Here is an 18,617-nt window from a genome sequence, read left to right as displayed (position 1 = left end):
CCCCCACACACACACACACACACACACAGAGGGACGAAAGAGCGATTTAGCAAGATGAAGGAAGTTGGGTCAAAAGGAATGATGACAAAACCAGCTGCAAAACCTAAATTGATTGCATGTACAATGTTTCTTATTCACAATGGATTCCAAATGTAAAAGGTTATATTTCACACAGAAAGCACAACTTTCAGAGCAACACTTTTGTTAAGAAAGCCATTGAAATTGTGAATAGTTGTAAATAACTCAGTCCACCTGAACACCCAGAGCTCTACGACAGAGAGTAGATTCAGAACCTTCACACTGATATTGTGCAAGACTTTCTTCCCAAAGACTTCAAAGCGACCTAGCAGTGAAGTGTTTGAAGACAGATACACTGCGTACTGATGGAAAAGCAGGAAAGACAGTAATGGAAGGAAACACATATTGGTCAGACAGTGAGCAGCAAACAATTTGATGGAGTCTGACAGAGAAATAAAGGACTTCTTATTTGAGCCTTAGCATGAAACTGTTGGAGCCCACACCCAAACCCTCTGCGAGGCTGAGCACAGCATCACGAGATGATGCAGCTTCACTCAGCATATCAGAGACCAGCTGTCACCTTGTCACTTAATTTGTCACCCGACTGCTCACTGGTTTCTGTTTGTCCGATGGGTCTCGGTTCTGGTTCGTCTCTCTTCTCTCTCCTTGACACTTTGGCTGTCACGCCTACCCAACAGCTGGATGATGTGGCCATCCTGGAAGAATGACACCAGTAAGAACAGAATGCAGGTTAAACTGCAAAGGAACACAACCAGTGATGGCATAGTTACTTTGAAAAAGTCATTGTAATCGGATTACTGAGTACTCCTTGAAAAAGTAATTTAGATTACTGAATAATTGATTTGAAAAGAAACTAAGTTAGATAACAAGTCACTTATTTAGTTACTTTCAGCAGCTGTTGACAACAAACCTCTGCTGCTTGTAAAAGTGACACAGAGCTTTGCCTATTCTTCCAGCAACAAAATGCGGATCTGCCTCCTCCCTCCATTTGTGTCACAGCTGCTAACTGTTGGATAGAAATGGCGGTCGCTTCTGAAAACCCACAGAGGAAATAAAATTACAAAAGAAAGTAGTAATGTACTATTAGGACTTTCTTGCTGCTAGGAAACAGTGCTACATTTTTGTTTCATTTTTAATATTTTACTCACTACATTTATTTTTTTATTTACACCAAAAGGAGAATTTAAAGACCAGTTGATCAAACAGTCTTAATTTCAGACTTTGTCCAGGGAGACGGAGCACCAGAGAGAACCAGAAACAGGAAATTTAATTTCAACTGGTAGAACGTATTTACCAGTTGAAATTGAATGTAAAGCAAAGCTGTCAATGCTTGACTTGATCCCTACAAATAAGCAAGTCCACCGAAAGAATGTAGAAAAAGCAAAAATGCCGGGGATGGACCTGGAGGAATGTTCTGCTCTCAGTTCATAGACTGCAATTTTTTGGGTAATCTATACCTCTGGTCCAAAGATATTTTTCTAAGCATTGCATGTTTTAAAAAGCTGACATTTTTCTTGATTTTTTTTATTGTATTTTTATTTTGAATGTCTTCAAATTCCATTGCATCATACTGCCACATGAAATTTCACAGACACCTAAACATATCTTCTAATCTAGATGATCTCCTCAGGGGTGGTCTCTAATAAAAATGTGTTGTAATATTCTAATTGTAATTATTATGTTTCCCTTAATATACGCAGGATTAAATCATCATAAGTAACAGTAAGAAGTGCTGGGGAAACCTGTCTGTGTAGTTAATCTATGTAATACCATCGTCACTTCCACAGTGATAAAGTTTCTGAAATGAAAGGACTTTTCAGTAAAATTCTAATTTAGAGAATGAAACTAAACCATTTTGATTCACATTAACAGAGTGCTGCAGACAAACTGCTGTAACTCTGGGTTACTTACGTATCTCCACCTGCTGGGGGCGACAACGAACCCAGAGGCGTCTCAAACCACAACATGCCGAGGAAAAAAGAAGGAAGCCAGGAATGATGACGCAGTTAGAAAGCGCCGGATCGCTAGCAGTTGAACTAACAGGTATAACAGAGTTTTGACAGATTCTTCTGATTTGTGCTGATATTGGCGCGTGCCAGATGGTCCAGGAGCCAGCCGGGCTCTGCTTCGTGCTCCTTCTTCACCCGTGTGAGCCGTCATGGCGGAGGAGGAAGGCATTGTGACAGAGCAGACGGAAGAGGCTTCGGGTGGACTGTGCTGGCTGTCAGTGCTGTCCTGCCTCCTGCTCGCCTGCTGCTATGTTGGCAGTTTGTATGTCTGGAGGAGCGACTTGCCCAGGTGAGTATTAAGAAGCATTAGACTAAAGGCTATTCCGCAGTGTTTAGCTGCTCTGAGCTGCGGCTGCTCCAGAACATGCCGAGAATGCTCAACTGAACTGGACTCTTCTGCAGTAAAGGCGAAATCTATTAAAACTAGTTTGTAAGACTTGTCAAAACAAAACAAAAAATATGTTCTCAATTTTCTTCTTTACCTCCATCCATCCCCTCTCTATCTGGAAAACATCCCAATAAACCTTGTCAGTAGCCCATATTTCTGTGGCTTGAGTTTTTCTGTTTTGTTCCTTGTCCCTTTTAGTTCACTGCTTAACATCACATTTTGTGCTTCATTAGGTACTTGAAAGAAAATGTGTGTCAAGTGAAGGATTGTGATAGTTTGTCACCTATTCAACAACATGACAATAAAGCTGAAGCAGTTTAGAAATGGAGATTTGTTGTTACTGAGGCTTTCTAAAGCTGATTGTTCATAGATTTACTTGCGTCCTGTCAGCTGCTCCCTTTAGCTTATTGAACTGTTTTAATATAGATCCAGTTTTTCTTTCGTCACAAAGCAAACTATCGGTCTTTAGAAAAACAACCACCAGACAAGGTATACTTCCTCCACTATCAGAGACTGTCTGTCTTAGAAATGCTCCCATTTTTGAATCCCACTAGTGCCCTTTGACCCTCATGCCTTCCTCTGCCTTCAGGGATCATCCTGCGGTGATAAAGAGACGCTTCACCAGCGTCCTGGTCGTGTCGGGTCTGTCGCCTCTCTTTGTTTGGGCATGGAGAGAATTCACTGCAGTCAAGGTGAGTTTAAAACAAACTTTGTTCAAATGAATGGTGTATTCTGGGGATTCAGTCTTTTACAGAGAGCTGAAATGGCAGAAATTAACTGGACTGAAATATATCCATATATACATATGTGCCAAATATCTCCAAGCATTCCTCAAAAGAAAATCATTTTTTCATTTAAAAAAAGTTGATTTTATTTAATTTCTTGATCTGTATAACATCCCATCATATTGCAGGTTTTGTCATTATTACAATATATGCCTGATAGTTAAATTAAAGATTAATGCATCAAACTGGGTCCAAACCCATACATGTGAGCTGTGGCTACAATTCGGTGCAGTTTCTTTGTAAAGCAGTAACTTTTCTGGCATGTGGTTCAGATATTTATACACAGCCTGACATACATGATCAAAACATAGCTAAGATGTGTACTATTCAGTCATTTCTGCTGATCCAACCCTGCTTTCTTTTTCAGTCAGAGTGAAATGACCCCATACATGCATGTCATGCACTTTGACGCACAGACCAATCTTTATGAGACAAAAACTGAAGAATAGTACTATTTGCACTCGAGTGAGGTTTTCACATCCTTTTATTTTTATTTTCTTTATTGTGTGTGAGTGTTACGTTATTGTCTGAGGAAAAACGCGGTTCAGTTTCATCGTTTACGTTTAAAGAATAAAATATTAACATCGTGAAGAAACATTGAGTTTGAAACTTCTTGGTGTAAATAACATAAAATATAGTCAGATTTCAGTGTATTTAGGTGAGTTTTGACGCTTTTTCGTTTGATATTGCCAAAGAAAAAGTTTGCGTGGCTGCCGCACATTTTCACACCAGCGAAAAAGTGTGCGTATATTTACGCAAACTTTGATGCAAAGTTCATTTTTAAACATGACGTCTTGTGCGTAAAATATGGCGTTGCACATTTTTTGTGCGCACATGCGCTCTCTCTGGTTTCCCGCTAATACCTTCATCGACCTGATGTAAGACTGCTTTGAAATATTTTGTTTTGAATAGTTTTGCCTAATCAGCTGCCTTAATGTCAGCTGATTAGGCAAAAGTGGCACATGTTTAAGTAAATACTGTTTTTATCCTCACTGTACCTTTGTTATGTGTTTATGTCAGACTGTCTCACCATTGCTGGCCCTCCTGGGGATTCGCCTTGAAGGTTTTATTCCTGCAATTGTTCTTCCTCTGCTGCTGACTATGGTAAGAAGTCATCCCCACTGAATCCATTCTGAAAAATGCTGAAGTTGAATCCTAATAACAACAGAAAATCCACCACATACAATAATACTAATTATTTCATTATTAGATTCATGATGAACTGATTCCATTCTAAAGGGTGTACTTACTTTTTTTGCCACCCGTTTATATATTAATGTCTGTGTGTTGAGGAGATGGCAAATTCTGGAACAAACTTCCAGAAAACTGAAAAACAGCCGAAACACTGAGTTCCTTTAAATCTAGACTAAAATCCCACCTGTTGAGAGCATTTGTTATGCTTTTGAATCATAACAAATGGAACATTAACAAGCATATTGTAAGTGTATTGATGATTTTAATGATGGCACTTGACAAAATGTAATGTCTGTTTTTGGTTTTCACAGCTGTTGACTGTATGGTGTGTCTATGGATTTTTCTTTTTCCTTTTTTTTGGTACGTTCACATTGTGAACATTGTGAATGTAGTCATACCAGTGCCAATATTTAGAATGTTTGATGTTTATTGAGTTTGCTTTATTTTATGTTGTGCATGCTTTTATTTATCGCTGTGAAACTCTTGAAGAAAATCTCTTACTACCAACACCTCTGCTCTTTGTGAGGTGATCACCCTCAAATGAATGATTTCCTTTATATATACTCTGTTGACTTTCGACAGTGTTGCCTTTTCACCAAAAGTGAAGAAGTTTTTCCTTTAACCTAAACCTGTTTCAGCTCCTAAGGAGCAGTCAGTGGGTGGGAGAAACTGTCCAAATGTAAGTCTGGTGTTTTGTGTATGAAACTGAATTGATGCTGTGTTTATTCCTGCAGGTCCTGTTTCTGGGCCCACTAATGCAGCTGTCCATGGACAGTCCCTGGAGCTTCATAGATGGTGTTCGCGTGGTGCTTGGTGAGTCCAGAAGCTTTCATTTTGCTTTTCTGCATAAACAAGAATTTCATTTTAAACTTTGGTTTGTCTACCTACTCTGACACACATTAAGGAGTTAACTAACTGCCTCTTTGTTTCTGAAACATTGGCGCCAGCTCTGTTTTTTGCACATTCATGTTACAGTTGAACATCCCAGTTGATCTGTTGCCAATTTTTTATCCACATTCTTTATAAATATGGCTGCGCTTCATACTTTAATTATACTGCTTCATTTTCTGGATATTTATAACATTTAATAACATAATAACTGGCTCTTTTTAATCTATTGCTTAAAATATTATTGGTCTCTTCCCATTTTAAACATCCTGTGGATGGGGGATGAAAGCAAGCTCAAATTTCCTTTAGCCAAATACAGTAGTTACATGGTTTCAGGTAAATTATCTTTTACGTTGAACAAGAAAAAGTGTTTTTGTTTTTTGTCTGTTTACTGGAATGAGAAAACATTTTAGATTAATACCAATCTGGGTTTCATAAAATTATAATCTCTTACATGAGAAATAGTTTTAATATTGAGTTAGATATTTTAGTTCCTACAGTGCAGAAACTAAAATATGAAATAGTTCTCTGCATTCTCTATGTGGTCAATATGGCTTCCCTCAGAGAATGTAGAGCTATTTCTTTGCACCATGATGGTTTGTGTTGCACTAAAACAGTGTCATCACATCTGCTCCAATACTAAATAACAACACTTAGTTACAGAAAAATATTTTCTAGAAGTTGTCTGTTATTTCAACTGAATTATGACTATTTTGCAACACTGAATCCAAAAATGAAATCTATTTTCTCCAATCAGGTCAGGTTTTGTATCCTAATTTGATTCAGAGAAATTTGATCTTCAAACTAAATCGATTCCATTTTTGTGACATTATCAGTTCATTTCTGTTAATATTTCTCATCCCCAAAAGGTTTTAGGAGAAAGAAAAATGTTTTCTAACAGAATGTATTAATTCAATGTTACAAACTTGAATTTATTGAAAGTTGACCTGATTGAGCAAAACCAATGTGATTTTAGGATTCAGCTCATCAACATGACCCTAAAACTGTTGAAAAACCCTTGACAATTTTTTGGCTCTTGACCAGTGACCAATAACAGGAAGGGCTGTTGATTTGGGCTGAAATTTGTATCAGCAGATCAGAATTTTACAAAACTGACAAAAATTGGTGAATCTCTGTTTCAAGCCTTTTTGATGCATCAGTTAGTTCATTTGTAAATAAACTTACAAATGAATTTAATTTGTGGAGAAAAACATTTTGCGTTGACTTTTCAGCAGCAGAGCTTTCACTTCTGGTTTGCCTCTCGTTAAAGACCCGTGCTTCTGGACGCTGTGCCTCAGCGACATGCGCTGGTTGAGGAATCAAGTGGTGGCACCACTGACGGAAGAGTTGGTGTTCAGAGCCTGCATGTTGCCCATGCTGGTGCCGTGTGCCGGTCCTTCCACTGCCATCTTCACCTGCCCTCTGTTTTTTGGAGTGGGTGAGTAAAACTCAGCAGCAAACTCTGGGCAAGCATGAGGGGGAATCGCACACGACACATAATTCTTTTTTTTGCAAAGGTGAAAGGTGAAAGTGAAAGGTGGTGAATAGGATGGTGGTGAAAGGTGAAAGTGAAAGGTGGTGAATAGGATCCGCGTTGAGGTGAACTCCATAGATGCAACCACGGAGCCACGGATAGGAAATACTTTCTTCATTCAAGTCACTTTCCACAGGAGCTCAAGAAACCAAATGTAGATACAACAACAATGAGTAACTATAAAAAATAAAAAAAGAAATTTCTTCTCCACCAGAAGAGGGAATCTAAGCCAGTCAGGGTTTAGATTCCCCCATAACAGGACACAATTTTCTTGCACACCACAAGTGAATAAATCATGAAACAGTAAAACAATATAAATTATTTAGACTTAACTTCTTTGCTGTTAATGTTACATTTATTCATTGTTTATGTTATGTTTGTGTATGTCTTTTATATGAATGTTTATGCTTTCAATGCTGCAAACCAATTTTTCTACAAGGAAAAACAAAGCTATCTAGTTAGCTGGCTTCATGGTAAAAGTGTCAAATGATGTAAATTTGAACAACAATAGTTCTAGAATTTGTCTGTTGATATTCTGTTATCTCTGTGCTTTATTTAACACAGTTGATCACAACATACTGAAGAAACAGGCAGGATTGTTTAAGACTGATTCAGGTCTCAAACAGGCGGCAGGGACTACTTTGTGTCATTTGGTAATTAGTAATCTGGGTGTGAGGTTACTAAAGGTCGATTCTCAGGCTGCTGGTTAAACATAGCTCTGACGAGATGCAACTGTATTGACTGTATAGATTTGACACATATTCAGTCAAATTCTAGATTTTAACATTCTTTTGATCTGTAAAGCACACTGGGGCAGAGTGAAGTCTTCACACTCCTCTGCTCTTTAAATTTACAGTCGGCCCTAATGTTCTTATTTCAATGTAAACTTTCCTGTAGTGTCTGTAAATTAACATTTGTTTTATCTATGCAATGCTTTTGGTAGTTCTACATATTAAGGCCATTGTAAGATTAATTATTAAATCCTGTCTCCTTTTTGAGTTTATAATTTAAGGCACTTTGAATTTCCAACTGTTTGCTTCTCTGTAAGCAAACCTGCCTCGGATGAACAGGCTGGCACCACTGAATTACATTTTCCTACGAGACCAAATTAGTATGTTTCCTTTTGTTGTTGTTTTTTGTTTTTTTACCATTTATAAATGAAATCAACATTTGCAAACTGCTCTTTGTATTCCATCAGGTCATCTCTGTAGGAAACAGAAGAGAAGAGTTTATCTGTCAGCAGCTGATTGTTGTATTTTCTGCATTTTAGACCCATCAGCTGGTGTCTCTGGTGTCTGTCATAAATTCTATATTTTTTGCTACAGTTGTAACTGTTCTCTATGGCCTCTATTTCAGCTCATTTTCACCATGTCATAGAGCTGCTGAGGTTCAGACAGGGCACGCTGTCAGGAATTTTCTTCTCAGCAGGTAAGAGGTGACCTCGTTTATACTGATTATTAGCATCACCAAACATAAAGAATAATCTTCTGATGAAATGTTTGCGTTTCTGGTTTGCTGCAGTGTTTCAGTTCTCCTACACAGCAGTGTTTGGAGCTTACACTGCATTCATCTTTATCAGAACAGGTGAGGTCTCATTTATCATTCGTTTACATGCTGGGTGTGAATAAATAAAGGTTTCAAAAAATACAAGTTTCAAAAAATTTTAGAAGTTTGAAAACATGACAAGACAATTCTTCACAAAACAAACACCAACAATGTTCATAAAAAAAGAAAAAGAAGGGCAAGCACAGAAAAAAAAAAAACAATAATCAATTTTTTTTCCACTTCAGAATGGAAAAAAAATAATTATAATTTGTGTAAATTATTATAATAAATTAATCACTCAGTAGCTCTTCAAACAAACAAAAACGTTTTAAAAAATAATGTAGCGGCGCCACTGGACCCTCTGACCAACACCAGCAGGCCAGGCTTAGGAAGTGTTTCTGAATGAAAAAGGTGAATGAAAAATTAAAAAAATTTTATTTAAAGCAGTCTGGTAGAAAACCCAGACAACTAAAAAATTCTGACTTTTGACAACGAGACATAAAAATAATAATATATCAGATGTAGGTATGGTCATTACAGAGTCTTTTTTGTTCAATTATGGCTTGAAATCTGCATTTTTCAATAAATATTTATTTGGCTCAGGGTAAAATATAATCTGAAACACTATTAAAGGTAGGAACATTGAAATACAGTAATGACTCCACAAATTGACATTAACATATGAGAATCTTTAGATTATTTTATAGGATGGATTTTCTATGGATTTGTGTAAATTTACATGCTAGGATGATGAACGTCTTCTCAAGTGTCGACCTACATGGACGGAAGCAGAACAGAGTTTATATTAAATGTCATGGTGGGATTTAAATGTTTATTCAAAGTAAAACAGTGAGTGGCGTTCAGCCTGGCAGACGGCCATGTTTACAAGGGGAAGCACTGCATAGTTACCATGAAGGATGGTGTGTCTTCATGACGTCTTCTTCACTCTGACCTCCCTCTCTCTCTCTCTCTCTCTCTCTCTCTCTATCTCTGTCTTTTCCAGGTCACCTGATTGGTCCGGTTCTCTGTCACTCCTTTTGTAACTACATGGGTTTCCCAGCCATCAGCACTGCACTGGAGCACCCCCAACGCCTCGCCATTTTATCATCCTACTTGATGGGAGTTCTTCTCTTTTTCATGCTGCTCTTTCCTTTAACAAACCCTTCCTACTATGGCGTCCCTACTCCGGTCTGTACCCTCACCTCGTCCCCCAGCTCTCTCTGTTTTTCCTGACCCCCTTTCTCAGCCTACACAGGCATATCTGCTTTTGTCCTGTTGCTGTTTAATATTTAGGCAATCAAGGGTTTGGTATGTTTTAACGGTGAACTGGCGCTGATGTCCTTTACAAATTGACTGGACAGTGCTGACAGGTTTTAGGGGTTATAATGAGCCAAATTTCTAACTAAGCGTTATTTATGGTTTCCTTTATACAAAAGGCGGTCACATCTCAGAATGTGTTGAAACTAAGGTTAATGTTCTGGGGAACGTTCTGTTCCTTCACTGACCTATTAACCGGAACTCAAATTATCTTCATAACTCATGTTTTTTTTATGTGCTTCCACAAACTTTGAGTCAAACTTAGCAAAGGCTTATTTGGGGAAATTTTCCAGTTTTTTATTTTTATTTTTTTTATTATTATTATACAGCTTTCAGGTCTGTGAGGTAATCAGATGCTTTATTTAGCCGTTATCTTGATCCGTTCGGACAACCAAACAAATGGTAATGATCAGGTTTGGCCTTCATCTCTGCTGTATGAGTCGGGTCACAGGAGGATCTAAAGCAGGTCCAGGTTTTGTTGGCTGATCCAGAATTTATGCTACTTGTTAGGAGCTACACTTTCCCTTTTGACTGCAATCTGACATCTTCAGCAGGGTTTCTGTTATCTCTGGCTGTGTGAACCTTCTGGAAGAATCAGTACTGCTGTAGCTGCACTGAAGTACAGGAACAGAAATGTTGTCATTGATAGAATATGCTGCAAGATATCTAGTTTATTTTTATATTCATGGTTTGATTTTTAGCATCACGTTTTTTTTTTTTTCCACTTTGTTTTTAAAGTGAAGGTTCAATCTTTAATATGTCCTACGTTTAGTCATACTCAGTAAATGTTAGTATCATTGAAGAGTTCATTTATTTCAATAACTCAATTGGAGGAAGCGCATTACATAAATTACATACAGTTTTGAACCTTTCATTTCATTTAATTATGATTATATTTCACTTACAGTTAATGAAAACATGACATTTAATATTGGAATAGTTCATTGGATCAATTAAAGTTAATTTTAATACAGAAATCTGAGCTGTGAAACTTTTACAAATAAAAAGCTAGTCTTTTTTAAAGTTGTAAAAGCTGTCACCATGCTATGACAGTACAGTATGAGACAGATAATCTGTGAAAAGATTATCTCTGTCACCTCCTCCCGGTGCTTCTATTGCCATCAGAAGAAATGCACCAAAAATAATTGGGCAGAGTCAGGAGGCGGGGCTTAGTGCTCTCAGTCCAGCTCGAGTTTGCGCTGCTAAATGTACAGGAAATCAACTTAGTAGCAGAGAGCATAAGACAGTGGGGGAATGAGCGATGTGTATATGAGCGTAAATAACAGCGCTAAGACCCTCCTCCTGGCTCTGATTGGCTGTGTCTCATTAGCGCTGGAAGAAGGCAGAGGAGTTAGATTTGTTTTCTTTTCACAGATTATTTGACTCATGTTGTCCCAAGATGGTAACAGTTTCTATAAATATAACTCAGAAGTCACATACTGCATCTTTAACGTCTGCTTCGAGGTTCAAAAGGTACTCATGACTGTACAGTTACCTGACTATATGTATTTTAGGTGGCAGTAGTTGAGTCATTTTGCTGATGAACATGGATGATAGAATGGTTCCAGTTGTTTCTCTCTGCATGTTTCGCCTTTAGACACATTCAGTAGCTAAGCTAGTTATCTCCATGCACAGCAAGTTCGTCACATAGTTTCAGAATCTCTGCTTTTTCTTTTTGTCTGATTTTCATTTGCAATAATAGAATTCTATTCATCTTCATATTTTCTATCACCAGAAGTTGGTACTGCTCATAAAGTGTGTCATGCTTAAGATAGGATACTTAGAAGTTTGGTAAAGCTTCAACTAAATATTTATTTTATTCTTTTCAAGCATCTTGTTAAATGTTCCAAAACAGTCAATTTATTGACAATAAGTATGCACATTTAACAGGTTTTACTCTGGTACTTTGGGGGTTTTGTGGTGCATTGCTAATATTAAAATGATTTAATGGCTTGGGAGATTCAAATATTTGCACTCTTCAGTTGGCACTGAAGAGTGCAAATATTTTTGTGGTAATGGTTGTTCCTTCTAGATAGAAAATTTAATGTGAATGTCCCACAACCTTTCCCTTTATTAAAATCCGTGAAACAATCCTATAGAAGCCAATTGGGGGAAGAAAGGCAGTTACTAATTCAAGAGTGCAGCATTGCTATGTCTGCTATATTTGTGCAGCCGAAAGCAGCAAAGTTTCCCTTCAAATATCTCTAGACAGTATCCAGTGCTGGTTGGTTGAATGTTAGAGGCCCAGAGCAGTTTGTGAAACATGAGAACAACTTCATCTGATCATTAGAACATGATCAGCAAGTTCTCAACCCAGGATAACACCTTAACATTACCTTTCAACTTCAACAAGTTATTTTTGACTGCTAGCAACACAGACTGGTGGAAACAGAGAAGTGCAAGACTGAATTTACGGATCTGAAGTAACTTCATCCAAACTCATGTGAATACGAACACGTGTGAGCTCACAGTGTAAACATTTTAGATGGTTGAATTCCAATGAAAACTTCTCAATGAGTTAGAAACATTGTCCAATAAAATGTTGAAGGTGTAATCGTCTCAACACATTCTGCAAGTCCACTGGTCGTGAACTGAGCTCAGTTCTTAAACTATAATCACTCATTAACGCCGACTAACAACAACTCAGACAACTGCAAGTGGAAAAAATAAATGTCTTTTGTGTTCCTCAGAGAACGTGCTAGTACTCGGTAGAAACCAGTGGCATTTCAGTCCAACCAATATGGCAGCGAAACTTGAACAGTGTGTTGTTTGGACGGGTTTGTCCACTTTTGTATTAACAATAAAAGTAGAAGTTGTGTTTCAAACTGATGGTGCATTTTGGCACATCAGATTGAGCAGTTTGGTGGTCCGCCACTGGTTTGTAGCTCAGTCGATAGGCTTGAGCAAATTTGATGTGGTTAAGGGCAAAAACAAACCAGAACAAAAGCTATAATTAAGAAATTTGTGTGAATGCGGACGCGTGTGTGTGCCCAGTCTTGCCTCAATAATATCTTTGCACTGTCTTGTAGAACATCAGCTGCATCAGTCGATCACTTCAGCAAGACCTTACGCTTGGCAATATTTGAAATTAGGCAGCTGGGAGGCAGGACATTTCTAAGAAGATTGATGTTTATGATCAATAAATTGATTGCGTAACAGAATTATTTTTACTCAATCATGTGTTATGAGTCATGTTGTGGCTTGAAGTACTGTGAGGGCATTGTTCAGGCAGTGAGTTCAGGTAAAGGACGGATGAAGTGCCAGACCTAATTTGTGCTTTGGCAGCTAATTGAAACAAAGGCTCTGCAAATTCATGGAGGGTCAAAGGTTTACATCTACTGCACTGGGAATGAATCATTTCAGGGCACACAGACAAAGAACCCCCCTGACTCTCGTATGGAATTCTAAATATTGAGAGAGAGAAGAAAACAGTCTGCTCTGATGTTTAACATATATTCCAAACTTGGTGTTCTAATACCTAATCTAATCTAATACCAGAAATGCCACATTAAGCTGCCATGGTTACAGCAACCAGTAGCTGAGTGTGCTAAGTTTACAATACACACACAACACACACCCTGAACTTTGATTGGCTGAACGAAGCCCAACCACAGCTGATTGGTTAGATTTACTGTCACTCACCACAACAGCCCATGTTGAACAATCTACCAGTTGGATTTTGGTTCAGTTGAATTATTTGGAGGCAATCCTCCATCTTCATCATTCCACTCAGTGATCGCGAACAATTTGACGCTCAACATAATCCTACCACCACCGTGCTTGACAGACGGGACAGTCGTGCTGCTACGTTTGAAAGACTGGCATCAACGTCTTACAGCAACTCGGTCTTTGTCTCACCTGAATGAAAAACATTTCTCTAGAAGATATTTAGATTTTCTATGTGGGCAGTTGCAAGTTTTAGCCCAAAGTGACGTCTGCTTTGGAACAGTGGCTTCTTTCTTTGGGGGCGCCATGTCAGAAATGTGTTGTGGTTCTGGATTGGAAAAAGCAGGTTGAAGGTTTGATTTTGAAGTATTCTGCGAAGTTATTATTGTTAATGGTAGTCAGGCATGGTGTCAAATACCAGTGAGCTTGTTGAGCAGTACAAGCATCCTTGGAGGGAAAGCTTACGAGTTGGAGATATGCTGCATCAAAGCATGTTTTACTTCACAAAACAGCAATAAGCACAACAGTTCTATCATGTGAAGTGTAGACTAATAATGCAACGCTAACACCAACACACACTAACGATGTAACATTTTTAGCTTGAGAGTTAAATTGTTAATCAGCTAAAACAAATGATGTACATATGCTGAGCTCACAGATACCACAGCTAACATTTTAATGTCAATAGTTTTTTTTTAGAGGTAGAGAAAATATTGACAATAACTTCACAGAATCTCACTTCAAAAACGCCAAACCAACCCTTTAACCCCCAGCCCTTGCATACGTTTCCTATGCTCTTTTTCTACGTTTTCTATACTCTTCTATGTAATAAGTCACAAATAACTGTTTGACATTAGAATAATTTAAAAGTTTCTACAGATCTTTTTTCTGATGAATCTTATGTGATGAGTTCCAGGTCTTTGACATTCGAAGGTTTACCTGCCATCAGCCTCATCATTAGCTGTCTGATTTAGGTCTCACCTTTCTGGGTCACTTCAGAGTGTTAGTAGCGCCAGTCAGAAGACACATTCTTGTAAAATAAAGAGAGCTTTAAATCTTATTGCTGCTGTATGTAACTGTAATACCTTTTGTTTTTTGTTTTTTACATATTTGTTGGAAAAGTCACTATGTTGAGAGAGTATGGTATGTGAAGAAGTTGAGGTCCTCTGCATCCTCTCGATGCTAACTAGAAGCAGCTGATCAGAGACAGGTGGAGGGTCTTATGGTGCGTTCACACCAAACGCATTACATGCGCCAAAAATGCATCCAATGCTTCAAGTTCAAGGCATGTGCACTTTAAATGCAAACGATGGTGCGTTTGCATCAAACACGTTTTGCGCGTTGGTTTACACTCAGGGGCTACACTCAGGGGCTATGTGGACAAGGGCTAGCATGGCAAGAGCGTCAAAATCGCTCTAGCCGTGGTTTTCTGTTGCCGGCCTATTTGTTGGACGTGTCAAACACTTAAAACACTCCAAAGACGATGCAACGTGTCCTGGACCCGCCTCGACTTTGACTGTAATCCAACGCGCAAAACGAGTTTGGTGCGAACGCACCATTAACGCTGTCAGTTATGCCTTTTTGCCTGCTGCAGTGCAGCTTCTCCTTGTTAGCAGAGCGTGTCATGAATGCTAGAGCTAGTTAAGTTGGTCACCGATGACGGCGGACAAATGGTTTTCCCATAATGCTAAGTTCTTTCTCCACCATTAGTTAGTTTTGCAATGCTCTTCTTAGATTGATTGACAGCACTAAGTCCCTCCTCCTGGCTCTGATTGGTGGTTTTCTGTTGGTCCATTCCTTCAGATGGCATTAACAGCTAAGGGAGGAGATCAATTTATTTTTCTTTCACAGATTATCTGTCCTTTTCTTCCACATTATGGAAGCTTAAACAAATATGTATAAAACAGTTTTTATAAGTTACACACTGCAGCTTCAAAACATCTTCAGATACGAGTCATTTTGGGTTTAACTATACGAGCATGTATGTAAAATTGACTCTGTTGATGAGAAGTAGTCAATAGATCCTAATTTGTCGCGTAATAGCTCCAAATCAAACTGGTTTGTTGAATGTAGCGCACGCCGAGTTTTAAAAACATGGTTAGCAGAAACTTCTGACCGTACTGTTGCTCCGTAGTCGATCCTTATGCAGAAAATTACTTTGTTTGGAGGCTAATTTGAGTGAAACTTTAGAAACGCAGATACATGACGCAGACATTATCACTTTTCTGTGGATGTAATAATGTCAGTTCATAGATGTACAGAAATATTAGCGAAAGTCTTGTTTTCACCAGATTCACCCTGTACAATGACCCACTAAAGCTTCTGCAAACTACTTCTGTTAGGAAGTGGACAATATCAGGAACTTCCCTGCAACTCAGGCCTCTTTTCTAGAACCTGGCCCTGTCTGGTGAGCAGCTCCCCCTCCCTTCAGTGCCCCTCCGCTACTATAAAACATAGCCATCTTTTGTGCGATTCTACTAAATATATGAGCCACTGTGTCAGTTTCATACATGTCCTCTGACTACAAAAAAAATCATGACATTGTCTGCTGATCTCACTGAAGCACTTGGTTGGATTTTTGTCGACTGTTGTAGAAAATGAAATGTCACCTGCTAATTATTTTTGAGAATCTGCTGCTAAAAATGTGGAAGAGGCAACGAAAAAAAAAAGTGATGACGTTCTACACAAACTGCAGCTATATTGCATCTCACTATTTTCATATAGAAGACCAAGAGGAAGAAAAATGAAATATATTAATTTTCAAGACGTTTAAAAATAAATAAATGAGACGCTTGGTAAAAGGAATTCAGAGGTGTTTTTAACGAGGACTATGTTTTGTAATCAGATCTATTTTGATGACAATCTGTACAGATATGTGCATGTATTTTATGCTGACTTGGTTCTTTTTGCACAGTTCAAGTTTGGGACTGTAGAACAACATTTGAATATGACAATCTTTTTGTGAGGCATTTGAAGTCACATTTGTAAATAAATGTCTTTTTTATACAGCTGACTGTCATGGTCATTTTTACACATTTCTCCTAATATTTTGACACGTAATGAACAGTTTCTCTACATTTTGAAGAAACAACAGGTTCTCTCTGTAATCCAGGCCCACAGTTTTCCTCCACCTCCACTCATTTAATCTTAGAGCTACATGACATGTTATTCCAGGCCCAGTAAATGAACTGAGCACTTTGTGATGGGAGCTACTGACCAACCTATGAACACTGAGCTAAACCCAAATGGTTCTGTGCTTTAAACAAGGGAAGAACTGAACATCATTAGTGTTGCTCTCTCTCCCTCTTTGATTTTCTTCAAATGTTTATAACATAGAAAATATGTTTTGTGACAGAAAGAGAAGGACATAAAAAAAAAAAAAACATACACACAAAAAAAAAACTTGTATCTGAACAACCAAAAACTGTTTTTGTTAGTGTGTGTCATAGATTTATGGGATGGATTAAATGATGAGTTCAAAAAAAGACAAATGTAAACCAGATTAAAAAAGAGGAGCTTATATGTTGTACAAGGTGTGTTTCAAAGACCAAAAATTTAAAATGCATAAATAATTGTACATTTAAGGAGGAGAAAGTGAGATTTAAGTGTCATGTAAGGTTAAAATAATAGAAGTTTATCTGGTGTTTGGAGAAAAAGTTTAAACATTTATAGTCGATGAGACTGAGATGGGCAGGAACTCATAAGATCTGGTATCTTCTACTTGTAGAAAGATACCAAAATTTAAATCCTAGCTTTTTGGTAAAATAATCAATGATTCAAAGCTTTCACCTTTAAGTCCTGAACAATAAAACACAGAATGTTTTTTTAAAAAACAATTGCATGCCAATTGTTTTTAATAAAAAAAATGTTTTCTTATTTTTACTTTGCATTTGTTCAAAATAAATGAATAGTTGCTGTGTTTAGAACGCACTGCTGAGCATCCATAACACTCTTAGCTGTAGAAGTGTGGAGAGATTGGCAAGGAATGTGTGAGTCGGCAGTGGCGGGGAAAAGAAGCGGCGCGTTAAGCTACTCATCAACTGATATGTCTCAGTAGCACATATAGCCTCCCTCTGCAGGGTAAAACACACACTGAACAATTCTGACAATTCAGAATTTCACTGTGTAGAAGCAGAGTGAAGGAATCGTGAGGGCAAATGTGGACGATCACCAGAGTCACCCAGACAAGAACTTTTGGGGACAAAAGACGTGGCAGTTTACATTTGTGCTTTACCTGCTGTTACTGTTTCTGTTTGACTTTATCTAGTCATTCCATCGTTTTTGTAAGTTTTTTTTTTTTTTTTTTTTTTTGATGTATGTCAATATCTCACTAGTGAGATATTTTGAAGTTTAATGCGTTTTCCACTAGGATACAAAGGCACTGCAAACCTTTGTGAAAAATGCAAAACGGGACCAACATGAGCGCTCCACCTCTTCCCATCACTTCTAGGACTTAAACAGAAACTTTCTGTAAGCAACGAAAGAAAGAAACAATATATCCAAACTATTTGGAAAGCTTTTTAATTATTTTCATGGGATAATAAAATCATTTGATAGTTTTGATGGTGACTTCTTTTTTTTTGTTGGTGGTCTGGTTAATAAAAGGCGATTTTCACCCACAGTTCCAGCTCAGCAAACAAACATGAATACAGAGTAATAAATGGATTTTCAGTTTTATGAATCAAAGACTTAAGAATATATAAATACATTTTCAACGAGGTTCTTTAAAGTTATTTGCTATAAATAATAATAAAAAATATTTAGTGTGAGGGAACACAATTCTTCTGTGAGGAAACTCCAAGGGAAAAAACACTTTCTTGTTCCGTAGAAACTGATGCCTAGTGACAAATATCCCGACTGGGCAGCAGGGGCCCGATGGGCAGCAGGGTCTGACTGGGCAGCAGGGGCCCGATGGGGCAGCAGGGTCCCGACTGGGCAGCAGGGGCCCGATGGGGCAGCAGGGGTCTGACTGGGCAGCAGGGTCCTGAATGGGACCCATCCAGTCTGTGCTGTGGCTTCTGCCAAAGGTCAATCTGCTAAATTTTACGATATCATGAGGTTTCTTTTCTTTTGTCCAAAAAGTTAAATTTTGTTGATCACGATTGATTTGTAAAGGCAATAAAAATGAGGTCAAACATTTAATGGGTGAGTACATTTTTATGGACTCTGCAAATCTGAAAGAATATAAACACTGTATATCAAATGGCTGTTTCTCTTCAGCAGGGGGGTAAGCTTCACATCACGTGATTTTA

The 18,617-nt window shown here is 38.1% G+C and overlaps 1 protein-coding gene across 1 annotated transcript; it reads left to right on the top strand.

The window, feature by feature from the left end:
* Window positions 1-2,046: 2,046 nt before the first annotated feature.
* On the top strand, window positions 2,047-14,724 carry rce1a (Ras converting CAAX endopeptidase 1a). Its single transcript, XM_055058677.1, has 8 exons — window positions 2,047-2,337; window positions 3,026-3,128; window positions 4,242-4,325; window positions 5,150-5,228; window positions 6,574-6,741; window positions 8,194-8,265; window positions 8,359-8,421; window positions 9,386-14,724. Exons 1-8 carry the CDS (start codon window positions 2,198-2,200, stop codon window positions 9,613-9,615), a joined length of 939 nt encoding a protein of 312 aa, XP_054914652.1. The 5' UTR covers window positions 2,047-2,197; the 3' UTR covers window positions 9,616-14,724.
* The last annotated feature ends 3,893 nt before the right edge of the window (window positions 14,725-18,617 follow it).

Source organism: Poeciliopsis prolifica, unplaced genomic scaffold, assembly GCF_027474105.1.
Source record: "Poeciliopsis prolifica strain line A6 unplaced genomic scaffold, Auburn_PproV2 SCAFFOLD051, whole genome shotgun sequence".
Taxonomy (NCBI): Eukaryota; Metazoa; Chordata; class Actinopteri; order Cyprinodontiformes; family Poeciliidae; genus Poeciliopsis; species Poeciliopsis prolifica.
Note: the sequence above shows the minus strand (reverse complement) of the source record. Positions and strands in the feature narration are given on the sequence as shown.

Excerpts from the sequence above, each read along its gene's own strand:
- rce1a (XM_055058677.1), top strand. The coding sequence starts at position 2,198 with ATGGCGGAGGAGGAAGGCATTGTGACAGAGCAGACGGAAGAGGCTTCG. Across the intron at positions 3,129-4,241 it reads GAGAATTCACTGCAGTCAAG|ACTGTCTCACCATTGCTGGC; the intron begins GTGAGTTTAAAA and ends TGTTTATGTCAG. Across the intron at positions 6,742-8,193 it reads CCCTCTGTTTTTTGGAGTGG|CTCATTTTCACCATGTCATA; the intron begins GTGAGTAAAACT and ends CCTCTATTTCAG.